Source organism: Peromyscus eremicus, chromosome 3 (genome assembly GCF_949786415.1).
Source record: "Peromyscus eremicus chromosome 3, PerEre_H2_v1, whole genome shotgun sequence".
In the NCBI taxonomy this organism is placed as follows: domain Eukaryota; kingdom Metazoa; phylum Chordata; class Mammalia; order Rodentia; family Cricetidae; genus Peromyscus; species Peromyscus eremicus.
In genome coordinates, this window is record NC_081418.1 from 99,481,450 (window position 1) to 99,494,400 (window position 12,951).

The 12,951-nt window shown below is 43.1% G+C and overlaps 1 protein-coding gene across 2 annotated transcripts; it reads right to left on the bottom strand.

The window, feature by feature from the left end:
* Window positions 1–3,831: 3,831 nt before the first annotated feature.
* On the bottom strand, window positions 3,832–12,433 carry Snrpg (small nuclear ribonucleoprotein polypeptide G). 2 transcript variants are annotated; one of them, XM_059258143.1, is made up of 4 exons: window positions 12,274–12,433; window positions 7,034–7,056; window positions 6,118–6,242; window positions 3,832–4,024 (listed from the first exon to the last, which is right to left on the bottom strand). In XM_059258143.1, the coding sequence occupies exons 1-4, from the start codon at window positions 12,303–12,305 to the stop codon at window positions 3,974–3,976; spliced, it is 231 nt and encodes a 76-aa protein (XP_059114126.1). In that variant the 5' UTR covers window positions 12,306–12,433; the 3' UTR covers window positions 3,832–3,973. The 2 variants fall into 2 exon arrangements, with proteins under 2 accessions (XP_059114126.1, XP_059114127.1); XM_059258144.1 differs by lacking the exon at window positions 12,274–12,433 and adding an exon at window positions 9,862–10,483.
* Window positions 12,434–12,951: the final 518 nt, after the last annotated feature.

The following is a 12,951-nucleotide window of genomic DNA, read 5'->3' on the forward strand; positions in this document are numbered from 1 at the left end:
AAAAAAAAAAACAAAAAAACAAAAAAAGAGGATGTCATTTTATACATTTTCATCCTTCAAAGTCCACACAAAATTTCCAAAAGGAAAAGGCATAAGGGAACTCCCATAACACATAGAATCATTAAAAATCAAAGTAAAAGGGTGCTGGAAATCATGATCCACAAACTCAAAATGCTGGAATTTTGTCAAGCAGCAATGGAAACCATGCAGTCCACATCAGAGACCCAAGGATCAAGTAATGAGAAATGGATGGGCCTTATTGTGTGCCCCTAACCACTCACTGCTATGATGCTATGGTAAGGTGGGGAGGCCTTGGTGGGTTGGGCCAAGGTGCTCTGGGGGGTGAGGGAGACATGCTATGCAGACACAGCGGTAGCTTCCATCAGTGTGGCACAGTGGAAAGTTACTCACACCCCAGGAACAGCATCCGCATGGAAGTTTATTTTGAGGGGAGGGGAGAGGGAATGGAGGGAAGGAGAAAGAAGAGAGAGGGAGGGAAGAGAGAGAGAAGGGAGAGGGAGATAGAGAGGGAGGGAGGTAGAGGGATCACACCTCATGGGAATAGTAAGGAGAGAGGGACAGGGGAGGAGTTCTTTTTAAAGGGGACTTTATGTCAGGACGCTGGGCGGGCCAGAATGCCAATGCTCACACCTGCAGGTTTTAGTTATGTTGTGGAGTCACATCTGAATGGAAAAGACCACCAGGCAGACTCCACCTTGGTTACTTGCAGTTTTAGGCTGGGTGGCACTCCTAGAAGGCAAGACTGATATTAAGTAAGCCACTATGAATGAGATCACCATTAATTTTAATTTGTTCTTGTAGCCCAGACTGAGCTCACTGTAGTCCACTGTGGGTGGATACATCACTTACTGAAGTCCATCATTAGGCTGTAATAGGTTTTCTGCTCCTCTTCCCACTCCCATAAGTCTCTCCCTGACGCAGTAAGCCAGACTAAGCGGAATTGAAAAAGTGTAACAGGTTTATTGAGAGCAACTCCCGGGCGGGTTCTCTGGTCCCAGAGATTGAGGCCAGAGAAGTTATACCCCTGAACTAAAGCAAGATTTTTATAGGTTGTAGGAGAGGGGTGATGACGTGTCTGTCACAAGCTGGGTTTGTGCCCAAGAATGGTCAAAGGCTGAGCGCTTAGGCAGTGACTTGAATGGCTGGCAACTTCAAGGAGGGGCGGGGGAAGCTGTAATAGCAGCCAAGACTGAGTAACTGGGCTTTTTGGCGCCTTTCCTTTGTTTGGAGACTCCGAGAAGGCAGAGTTTGGAGAGGTGGTGGTGGGGAACGGGGCATTCCAGATCGTGCAGGGGTGAGCTGGAGGCTCCAAACGAACAGGCTGCTCTAGAAAAACTTTGAGAGAAATTTTCTATTTGACTCAGGAATGTGAAACTCATTTTCTCAATACCTAGTTGGAACTACCTCCTCTCTTTTTCAAAGCACAACCCTACAATATTTACAGTCAAGGTGAGGGAGCCAAGAGGAGGTCAGTGCCAGTCACAGGATGGACCTGGACCTGACGGCTGACTTCAGACAAGTTTGGCTACACAGGATGGCAGTATGTACTGAAAAACTAAGTGACTCTCAGTTGCCTGTACTACCCAACAGATGTGTAGGACAACAGTCATTGTGTCACAGCAGCTTCATCCCTGGGAGCCACAAACAAAACAAATAACAGTCTCACTATATAGCCTTGGTTGGTCTGGAGCTCACCACGTAGACCAGGCTGGCCTTGAACTCAGATATCCACCTACCTCTGCCTGGCTGGATTAAAGCAGTGCGCACCATGCCCAGTCACAACTAGCTTTAGCCGAGTACTCAGCAGCCACCTTTGATCATGGCTTGTTAGAGCCACTTGGCTGTTCTAGAAGCTTCCCTGTGCACATACCATCCTTCAGAGTTTTCAACTCAGATCTTACCCAGAGTCACAAAAAAGGTCTCAAGTCTTTGCTTAGAATGACTGAGGGCTAGAATGCAGCCTTGTTTAGGAGGCGTAAGTCCTGACTTGAGTGGAATTGCCATATCCAGGAAGGCTATTCTCTAAAGCCTGTTCCTACTCTTTACAATTCCTTCCCACAAGCAAGGCATGGTGGCACACAGAGTTCTAGCACTTAGGAGGCAGAGGTAAGCTATCTGAGTTCGAGGCTAGCCTGGCCTACACAGCAAGTTTCAGGACAGTCAGAGCAGCATAATGAGACCCTGTCTCAAAACCAAAACTCCAACAAAAAAAGATTAAAAAGAAAACTACTGCCCACTTTATGATTACATCAGAAGCAAGCAGCATTACTTCCTATGTTACTGCTCTTGTACTAAACTTGGGGTTATTTTACCGGGGATGGGGTGGGTCACAGTTGGTGTCTTGAACCCAAGGCCTTCACCATGTTAAGCACGCCACCCCTGGGCTATCAGTCCCGTTAAAGTACACTTGCAATATAGCGTCCTAACCTGAAATACTCCAAAACCTGAAGCTTTTTAACATTTAACATAATGCCAGAACTTCTGTAACTCATGTAACTTGTTGCAGCCCAAACCAAGCATGCTAAAACACTGTATAGGCTAGCCAGATGGCTCAATGGTATAGGTGCTTGCTGCCAAACCCAATGACCTGAGTTCAACCCCTAGAACCCAAATGGTGGAACAGAATTGACTGCTGCCAAGCAGTCCTGACCTCCACACATACACTGACAACACATGTATACCCACAACAAAAATAAAAGATGTAATATCAACACATGTATACCCACAACAAAAATAAAAGATGTAATATCAAGAGGCAACACATATAGTAATGAATACATATGAACTTCTTGTTTAGGTTTGGATCCTGTGGTAGCTTCACTGAGAATGGTCCATGGGCTATATATTTGAATAACTTTCCCAGTTAGTCCTGTCTACAGATATAAGCTCTCAGCAACTGCTCCAGCACCAGGCCTGCCCAATACATGCTCCTTGCTGTGCTGGTCATGGACTCACCCTCTAAACTGTAAGCCCACAATAAACTTTTTCCCCCCTATAAATTGCTTTGGTCATGGTGTTTCTTCACAGCAATAGAAAAGTAATGAAGGCAGATCCTATGCTAAGACAGCTCATGGCATATAAATAAATATTCTAAAACATGAAATAAGGGACTCAACCCAAATTTGAAGTCACAGGAAGTAAAAGGCACTGGAACTAATGTTTGAAAGCCACATGTTTACAGCCAATCTGCTCAGTGTTACTGAGTTCTTATCTGCTATGGAATAATCCTTCTGTACTCTGTGAATACGTGTTACTCTTACTGGTTAATAAAGAACTGACTAGCTGGTAGCCAGGCAGGAAGTATAGGTGGGACAACCAAACTAAGGACGCTGGGATGAAAAAGGGTGGAGTCAGAGGAGTTGCCAGCAGACACAGGGAAAAGATGAGCATGCTGTACTAAGAAAAGGCACCACCAGGCGGTGGTGGTGCATGCCTTTAATCCCAGCACTCAGGAGGCAGAGGCAGGCGGATCTCTGTGAGTTCAAGGCCAGAGTGAGTTCCAGAACAGGCTCCAAAGCTACACAGAGAACCAAAAAAAAGGGGCACCAAGCCACATGGCAGAGCATAGATAAAAAATATGGGTTAATTTAAATGTAAGAGTTAGCTAGTAACAAGCCTGAGCTATCAGCCGAGCATTTGTAATTAATATTAAGTTTCTGAGTGATTATTTGGGAGTGGCTGCTGGCACAGGAAAACTGCCTACACTTACCTTGTTTCACACTGAGCCAAGAAGCTTCCACATGAATGCATGAAACAGCTCAGCCAAGAAGATCCGCTGAGAGAAGAGTAACCACTCAACTTCTACATTCCTAACTACAAAAATGCACTCTGAGTATCACAAGAGTTTATTTAGCAAAAAGTTTCATATGAAAATGTACATGACCCAATTCTACACCCCAATCAAACAGTCCTTAGGGGAAGGATGTGGACTCCTCTTCTGACCAGCCATTGTTTAGACTCTTTCCAAGGCTTCTAACATGATGATGCTGTTTCCTCGTATGACCTAGAGAAAAAAGTCAGTTGAAAAGAATAATTCATTTCAAAGACAAATCATAATACTTTTCCACCATGACACATCAATGAGGCTTTTCTCAAGGCACAAGGACCAAGTTAATTTTTAAATCCAGACATGAATGAGGTACGGTGGCACACATCCTTTAATCCTAGTAACTCAAGAGGCAGAAGGATCTCTGTGAGTTCCAGGAAAGCCAGGGATGCATACCCATTTTAAAGGGGGGGGGGGGCAGCACACGCATGCAGCAAAGCACAACTTGAAGCCTCCTAAGCCTATCAGAAGAGACTGGTATCAGAATTGAAAAGTAATGATTATTACCATAAACTTTTGATTTGAAATGATGTAAAACAATCATTTAAAACACCTGAGTAAAATAGTAAAAAGGGTCTACCTACCTTTATCCTGCTACTACCCCATCTTAACAAAATCATAAAGTCCAAGGGGTTGGGCACTCAGCCCAGTGGATGAGGTCCTACTTTCACCAGGGGAGGTGTGGTGGTCTAAATAAAAATGGCCCCCACAGGCTCATAGGGAGTAGGCTTTGAGGTCTCAGAAGCTCAAGCCAAGCCCTGTGTCAGTCTCTTCCTGTTGCATATGGATCCAGATGTAGAACTCTCAGCTACCTCTCCAGCACCATGCCTGCCCAAGTGCCACCACACTTCCAATCGTGATAATGGACTAAACCTCTAAACTGTAAGAAAGCCTCAATTAAACGTTTTCCTTTATCAGAGTTTCAGTGATCATGTTGTCTTATCACAGCAATAGAAACCCTAACTAAGATGGGAGGTGTAGGAGGAGAGAGGATATGACCTCTTATCACCACAAGAAAAGTCCTTATATTAATCCCACAAACAAATCTGGGCTCACCACTTATGAGGATTATGGTATATAAGACATGTCCTACAAGACAAACAGCAATTTAAAATCTGTATCCTACTGAGGAATACAAAAACCTTTCTTTTGTGGCCATAGAACTATTGCTTAATAGATGTAGCAAAGTCTATGTCTAATATGAAAGCTCAGCTGCATATGGTGATTGCTCAAACCTGTAATCCCAGCCCTTTCAGAGCCTGAAGCAAGAGTACCCTGAGTTCCAGGCCATAAAGCCAGACCCTGTCTTAAAAAAAATAAGTGATGGGGTGGGGGGGCTTTCCCTCTGCTTCTGGTTTACCTTATTTTCTGTCACGAATGGCTGTCATTATGTTTAACATCCATGCCAAGAATGCAAAGTAGTGCCTTATGTGTGCTAGGAAAGCATTATAACACTGACCTACATTCCTAGGCCCAAAACCTGATTATTTTATATGAAAATTTTTTCTTATGTGAAAGTTTTGCCTGCATGTATGTATATATACCATATGCATGCCTAGTGCCTAAGAAGGTCAGAGGAGGGCATTGGATCCCCTGGAACTGGGGTTAAGGATTGTTGGGAGCTGCAGTGTGGGTGCTAGGAATCAAACCCAGTCCTCTGCAAGAGCAACAAGTGCTCTTAAGTGCTGAGCCAGGAGCTGGAGAGATGGCTCAGTATTAATAGCACTAGCTCTATCTGTACCTCCAGTTCCAGAGGATCTAACATCCTCTTTTGGAATCCATAGGCACCAGGCATATACATGGTACATAGACATACATGCAGGCAAAACACCCATACACATAAAATAAGATTAAACAAACAAAAACAACCAAGTCATTTTTTGCCAGCTCCTGAAACCTGTATCTTAACAAGGTATCCTGGGGCATCATATATGTTAGAGAATTTTTACTGTAACCAAAAGCCTGGCTATGTATGCCCATTTCTTATAGGGCAAAGCTAAAAAATGTTTTCCAACAGCTAACTGTTTTAAGACCTATGCTGAAAAAGCTCTGAAGAAATGAGATCTTATCTATAGGTACCTGGAATATTACCACAGATGAATGTGTACATAAATAAAAGCAAAGAAGTAATGCAAAGTCCCAGTCTTTCCTTTTATTTGCCTTTCATTAGACAACTAACTTGGATTTAATCTGAGAAGTTGATATAAGGGAAGTGAAAACATACTCTAAAGGACAAAAGAAAAGGACCCCAGACATCCACCTTTACTTACCACCATGCCGATATTATTCTGTTGCCCACTAGTTGCCATCTCCACACACTCATCAATCACAAGATTCATAAAGGGATCAAAGCCCCGTAGTATTCCTTGTACATGTCGGCCACCATTTAACTTCACTGTAAGGAGGGAAAAAAGAAGTTTCAATAAAGCCCTTAACTGTTAACCATCCATCACAGATCAGGTGGGAAAAGAAAGGTTGTTGGGATGTGTGACCCCACTACCCTTCCTATCTGCCCAACACTGGGCCAATATTTTAGGTCTTCTTTTCCTATATTTTATAGCCTTTAAGATCCTATGAAGACATTACATGTGATGTCTCATGATTATAATCCCAGCACTTGGCATAATGAAGGACTGATTCAAAAGGAGTTTGAGACCAGACTGGGCCACATAGCAAGACCCCATATCAATGACTCCTCACCAATAAAGCCTCTCTGACATAAATGAGTAAAGTAGTATTACCTTTATACAAAGGAACTGAAATTCCAAATAACAGGGTTCAAGGTTAAGAGCTGTTATATAGTAGAGCAGAGAATCAAATGAAGGCTAAATCCCCTGTATTTTATAATTTCAATATACTACATTGCATGGGTCAGGCTTCTATTTAAGTCTGTATTTCCTACACATTCACAGGAAACAGTAATTGATAAAGTTTCAAATATTACAACATAGGAAACTCCTAATTCTGTCAATGTCAGGGAGGCACAGATGGAATCATCTAAAGTATTAGGTATTGGCAATTAGAAATTAGGCAAAAAAAAAAAGTCAAGCTAGAACTTTGAGAAACCTGATAGAGATGAATTAGATGATTTATATACTTTAAATTTCTATGACGTGTTTCCAAAGATTAAATTATTGCTAAGACAGACAGAAAGAAACTGAGTAATTGAAGTAGTGGCAAACTTACATGATAACTTCTTGTCCATAAATCTGAAAAAGCAAGAGTAAAAATTATGATTTACTTAAAGAAAAATTCTAAGCATAAACAAGCACAGAATCAGTTACCTTCACACATACACAAAATAAAATAAGTCTTAAAAAATTATTTTGCAGGCCGGGCAGTGGTGCTGCACGCCTTTAATCCCAGCACTTAGGAGGCAGAGCCAGGCAGATCTCTGTGAGTTTGAGGCCAGCCTGGTCTACAGAGCAAGATTCAGGACAGTCTCCAAAACTACACAGAGAAACCTTGTCTTGAAAAAAAAAACCAAAAAAGTATTTTGCTCAGGTCAGTGGTGGAGTACACCTTTTAATCCCAGCACTCAGGAGGTTCTGAGTTCGAGGCCAGCCTGGTCTACAGAGCAAGTTCCGAGACAACTAGAGCTGGTGAGAAGATTCAGTGGGTAAGGACATTTGTTGCCAAACCCGATTTTGATTCCTGGAACCCATATGTTGGAATCAGAGAATGAATTCCTTAAAATGTCCTTTAACCTCCATATCTGGCACATGCACACACACCCACAAACCAATGTAAAAATTAACTCTTTAAAATTTGTACAACAGAAACACAACATTTAAAACAGTAAAAGTCTGGTATTGTGTGTGTGTGTATGAGTGTACGTGTACCAGAGCAGTTGTCATTAGCAGCCAGAAGAGCATCATATATCCTAAAACTTGTCATAGGCAGTTGTGATTTGCCCTGGGTGGATGCTGAGAACTGAACTCAGGTTGCTCTTAAGTGCTGAGTTAAGAGCTCCCAAGTCCCACATTGTTGTCGTGGGCTAGTATATTTAAACTATTTTTGTTTTGTTTTGTTTTTCGAGACAGGGTTTCTCTGTGTAGCTTTGCGCCTTTTCCTGGAACTCACTTGGTAGCCCAGGCTGGCCTCGAACTCACAGAGATCCGCCTGGCTCTGCCTCCCGAGTGCTGGGATCAAAGGCGTTGCGCCACCACCGCCCGGCTATTTAAACTATTTTAATAGGCAATATAGTGAGTATTTATACTAATTACAAAGACTTTGTTACATTTTGGTTATTCCTAAAATAACAAAACTATATGTAATTCAGCAAATATAGCTAGCGTTGGCCTGAAATTCTGTAGTCCAAGCTGACCTCAATTTTTCAATCTTCTTGTTTCAGCCTCGTGTGTGTGTGTGTGTGTGTGTGTGTGATATTACAGGGATGTGCCAATTAATAGTGTTTTATTTAACATTAAAGCATTAAGTTTAAGTGTTCAGGATAGATCTCAACAAGTATTAGTGAAATAAGTATACTTTGAAACTTTAATTTGGATTAAATGTGAAAATCTAATTCCATAGACATATAAGATGATTAAGACAAAGTCAAGTCGTTTAGAACTCACTCATCTGTATATCTCTCTGTTTGTGTCTGTGTGAATGTATGTTGTTTGTAAGTGGGTACTCAAAGAGGGTGTTAGATCCCCTGAAAAAGCAGGAAGCACTCATAACCAGTGAGCCATCTCTTCAGTTCCCAAATTGGCTTTTTTTTTTTTTTTTTTTTTTTTTGAGACAAGAGTTTCTTTTTATAGCCCTGGCTGTCCTCGAACTCACTCTGTAGATCAGGCTAGCTTTGAACTCAAAAGATCTGTCTGCTTCTGCCTCTGGGATTAAAGGAGTGTGCTACCATAGCCCTGCTAGCTAAAATTTCTTTAAAACTTATTTTGTGTTCATCATGGTGCCAACATGGAAGTCATAGCACAACTTCAAGGAGTTAGTTCTCTCCTTCAACTGCTGTCTTCCAGGAACAGGCTAGAAATTTTCCTTTCCTCTCTCCCTTCCCTTCTTCCCTCACTCTACTGATGATTGAATCTAGAGCCCCAACCATTCTAGGCAAATGTTCTTCCACTGAGCTATACCCACATCTCTCTTTTATCTTTCTGTTGAGACAGTCTTACTTAATTACCCAGGCTGGCTTTGAACTTGCAGTTCTTTGCCTCAGCTTCTCAGTAACAGATATTTCAGGCCTGTGCTACCAGGCCTGGCTTCATCGAGTTTTAATGTATAGAGCATCATAGAAGAATTCAAATATAAATTTAAGCCACAGAGTCTGATGGAAGTGGGAAATAGATATATTTACAAATAATATTTATAAAACTCTAAAAAAATTTTTTTTGTTTTTGTTTTTGTTTTTTTTTTTTCCCTGTGTAGCCTTGGCTGTCCTGGAACTAGCTCTATAGACCAGGCTTGCCTTATACTCAGAGATCCGCCTGCCTCTGCCTCCCTGAGTGCTGGGATTAAAGGGGCACCACCATTGCCTGGCTTAAAACACTAAATTTTAATAGGAGTTATTTCATAAAGCAACAAACACAGGAGCATGCTTAATTCTTACAAGTCATGTACTATTATTACCACATTATATAGATGGAGTACCAAGGCTCAGTGTGGTGGTTTAAATGAGAATGGCCTCCAAAGGGTCATATATTTGTATGCTTAGTCCCCAGCCGATGAACTGTTTGGGAGGAATTAGGAGGTATATTCTTGTTGGAGGAGTTGTCCCTGGGGTTTTGAGGTTTCAAAAACCAATGCCAGGATGGGCACTGGTGGTGAGTTCCAGGACAGCCAGGGCTACACTGAGAAACCCTGTTTCCAAACACCAAAACCAAACAATGCCAGGCCGTGTCTCTCTGCTTTGCTTGCTTCTCATCATATGGCTAACCCTCTAAAATTGTAAGTGAGTCCCCAATTAAATGCTTTTCTTCATGAGAATTGGTCACGGTGTCTCTTCACAGCAACAGGACACTAAGACATTAAGGTTTAGAACATTGTTCTCAGTCACATACCAAGTAAGAATATGGTGGCTGGACTGCAGATGGAGGGGCTTCAGGACTAGGAAATCTGGATTTGACTTTGCAGCGATAAACTGTTTCAGCAGAGTCAACCAGTGGCAAGATTTACTGCGGCAACAAATTTTAAGAGGTGGGAAGGATGGCTCTGTGGTTAAGTGAGTGCTCTTCCAGAGGTCCTAAGTTCAATTCTCAGCAACTACATGGTGGCTCACAACCATCTGGTGCCCTCTCCTGTCGTGCCAGGCAGAACACTGTATACATAATAAATAAAATCTAAAAGAGGTGGAAAGAAGAATGCACTTAGGCTAGGGAGCTCAACTTTGAAATTACTGAGATATTTGGCTAGATGTGATTTAAGAACCATTGAGTTACACTAAACTAGGAGTGAAAGCTGTAAAAGAAGGATTTATGAGAAAATGAAGGAGGCAGATCTAACAGTATTTCAAAATTCATTAAATCTAGGGATGAGAAAGGCATCAATTTCAGGGAACAAGGGATAAAGTTCAGTGGTAGAGTAGCATGCACAAGGCCCTGCCTCAACCACAACACCACAAACAAGCCAACAAACAAGTCAAAACAAGACTAATACAGACACAATCACTAGTTCCAGTGTTTGAAAGGCCCAAGTAGTGTCTGTTAAGAATCAAAGGGCATTTAAGATTACAAGTAGAGAACAGTCCTTTTGTTTAAAACCAATAACCATTTTTTTTCCAATTTCTCATGAATCCAGACAATACAAGACTTCATTCACCAGCTCATTAATAAAATCAACAGCGTAGAGTAATTTCTACTTTTAAAAATGTTTATATATTTACTTATGGCTTAGTAAATCTTTAACAGATCCAACTAAAAATGAAGGGGTTTTACATAGAGGTTTCTTTGATAAAAATGTGCACTCAAATATAAAATTAGTAAATGTGATCTTTTCCCTGTATTGGAGTCTTTACAGAACCAGTGATAAACAGGCTACACACAAAGCAGATTTAGCCATACCAGAAAAATGACCCAGTATTAATCTTGTACTCTGCAGTCTATTGACTATGCAGGATCTCAGCATTACAAATGGGACAGGCTTACACCAGTCAGTAGTGTCTGAGGAGAAAAAAGCTTTAAACTGGGTCTTGTTTTACGGGGTGCAGAAAAAACCCCTGCAAAAACTAGTTGTCTCCAATTAGAAAATGGATGTTCCTCCACTGACTTATTACCAGGCCAGATACTACACATTCAAATTTAACCTGCATGCAAGAAGGCAAGCAGGTGTACGTCTGACAATGCAACAGAAACCTAATTCTTAGGGCTGGAGAAACGGCTCAGCACTTTCTGCTTTTCCAGAGAACCCGAGTTTGGCTCTTAGTACCCACGCCAGCAGGTTCACAAGCTCCTACAACTACTGCTCCACCGGATCCGACGCCCTCTCTGGCCTCCGCAGGCACCGCATCCACATGCACAAAAATACGCACAATTAAACATGTCCGTGAGCATTAAAAAAAAAAAAAAAAAGTAAAAAAAAAAGGATGAATTCTCGATGAATGCAATAGAATGTGCACATTTACTTAAATAGAACACACTGCCTCACTATAGACTTAAAAATTTTTAAAAGGGGGCAAGAAAGAGGAATAGTATTTCCCAAAAAGAAATACATACAAATACATTCTCTCTCTCTCTTTTTTTTTTTCTCTTTGTGACAGGGTCTCACTTTTTAGCCTAGACTGGCCTGGAACTCGTGGTAATCCTCCTGCCTTAAACTCCTGAGTACTGGTCCCTTAGACGAGCGCCACCACGCCCAGCTGCAAATGCATTTTTTTTTTTTTTAAATACGAGACAGTTTTTCTGTGTAATAGCCCTAGTTCTCATGGAACTCGCTTTGTAGACCAGGCTGGCCTCTGCCTCCCAAGTACTGGGATTAAAGGCGAAAGCCACCATGCCCGGCTTTCCAAATGCACTTAAAAAACATTTTCATTTTATGTGTAGTGGTGTTTTGCCTGCATGTGTATCTGTGTGATGGTGTCAGACCTTGGAGTCTGACAGTTGTGAGATGCCATGTGGGTGCTGAGACTTGAACACGAGTCCTCAGGAAGAACAGCCAGCGTTTTTAACCACTGAGCCATCTCTCCAGCCCCTCAAATGCACTTTTTAAAGCTGTGAGTTTCCGCTTCCTCACAGACAACGACGCGCCTCGGTGTTGACCGCAGCCTCGGTCCCGTCCCTAACCAGGAAGCCCTCTGGCCGCCCGCTTAGAGTTCAGCTTTGGGAAAGCCGAGGAACCTCCACTGCGGTAACCGTGCCGACCGGACCTCAGGGCCACTTCCGGCCCCCACGAGCGCCGGGACCTGCGGCCGCAGCCGAGGAAAGGCGGGAGGAGGGTTGGCGCGGCCGGGGGGCCTCGGTCCGGCCGGCTTTACTCACTTCTTCAGCTCGGGAGGGTGGGCCTTGCTCATGGCGACTTTTCAGCGGGCTCGGGACGATGGAAAAGAGCGGGCGGCCTCACAAACGCACGCGCAGCAGGCCGGGCGCCGATGCCTGACGTCACTACCGCGCGAGGCAATCATCACTCTCATCTCGCGATACTGAGAAGGACGCCTGAACCAACGCTACGCTTCCGGTTGCGTCGTCAGTGACTGGCTAGGATTGAGAGGCGGGGCCTGGGCTCAGCGTCCTTTGTGTGAAATTGAAGTGGCAGCTTTCGCGCTTCTTTGCCTGTCACTTTTCCCGTTAATTTCCCCCCTTCCTTTTTTCTCGTTACATTCTCGTCGTTTCTCCTTCCCTTTCCTCTTTTCCCATGCCCTCCCCGTTTTTGATGTAATTCATGCGGACCTCGAGCTCACCGTGTAGTCGAAGCTGACTTGAAATCCATCTTCCTGCCTCTGCCTCCTGTGCTAGGATTACAGGCTGCCGCACCGCGCTGTCCTTTATTTCCTCAGCGTACCCAGGCGAAGGTGAGGGCTCCTGAAGCATCCAAATTAATCAATAGCTTCTCTGCACCAGTAGCGGGAAGGGGCCGAGGCTGATTCTAGGATATGAATCCGGAGTCTGGAGTATTCTTGACCCATAGTCCTGCAGTTCTGCTTCCAGAACCCCACTTAG

Coding starts and splice junctions, on each gene's coding strand:
- Snrpg (XM_059258143.1), bottom strand. CDS start 12,305: ATGAGCAAGGCCCACCCTCCCGAGCTGAAGAA. Junction 7,057..12,273: donor CACCCTCCCGAGCTGAAGAA/GTGAGTAAAGCC, acceptor TTGCTTTTTCAG/ATTTATGGACAAGAAGTTAT. Junction 4,025..6,117: donor AGAATAATATCGGCATGGTG/GTAAGTAAAGGT, acceptor TTTTTTCTCTAG/GTCATACGAGGAAACAGCAT.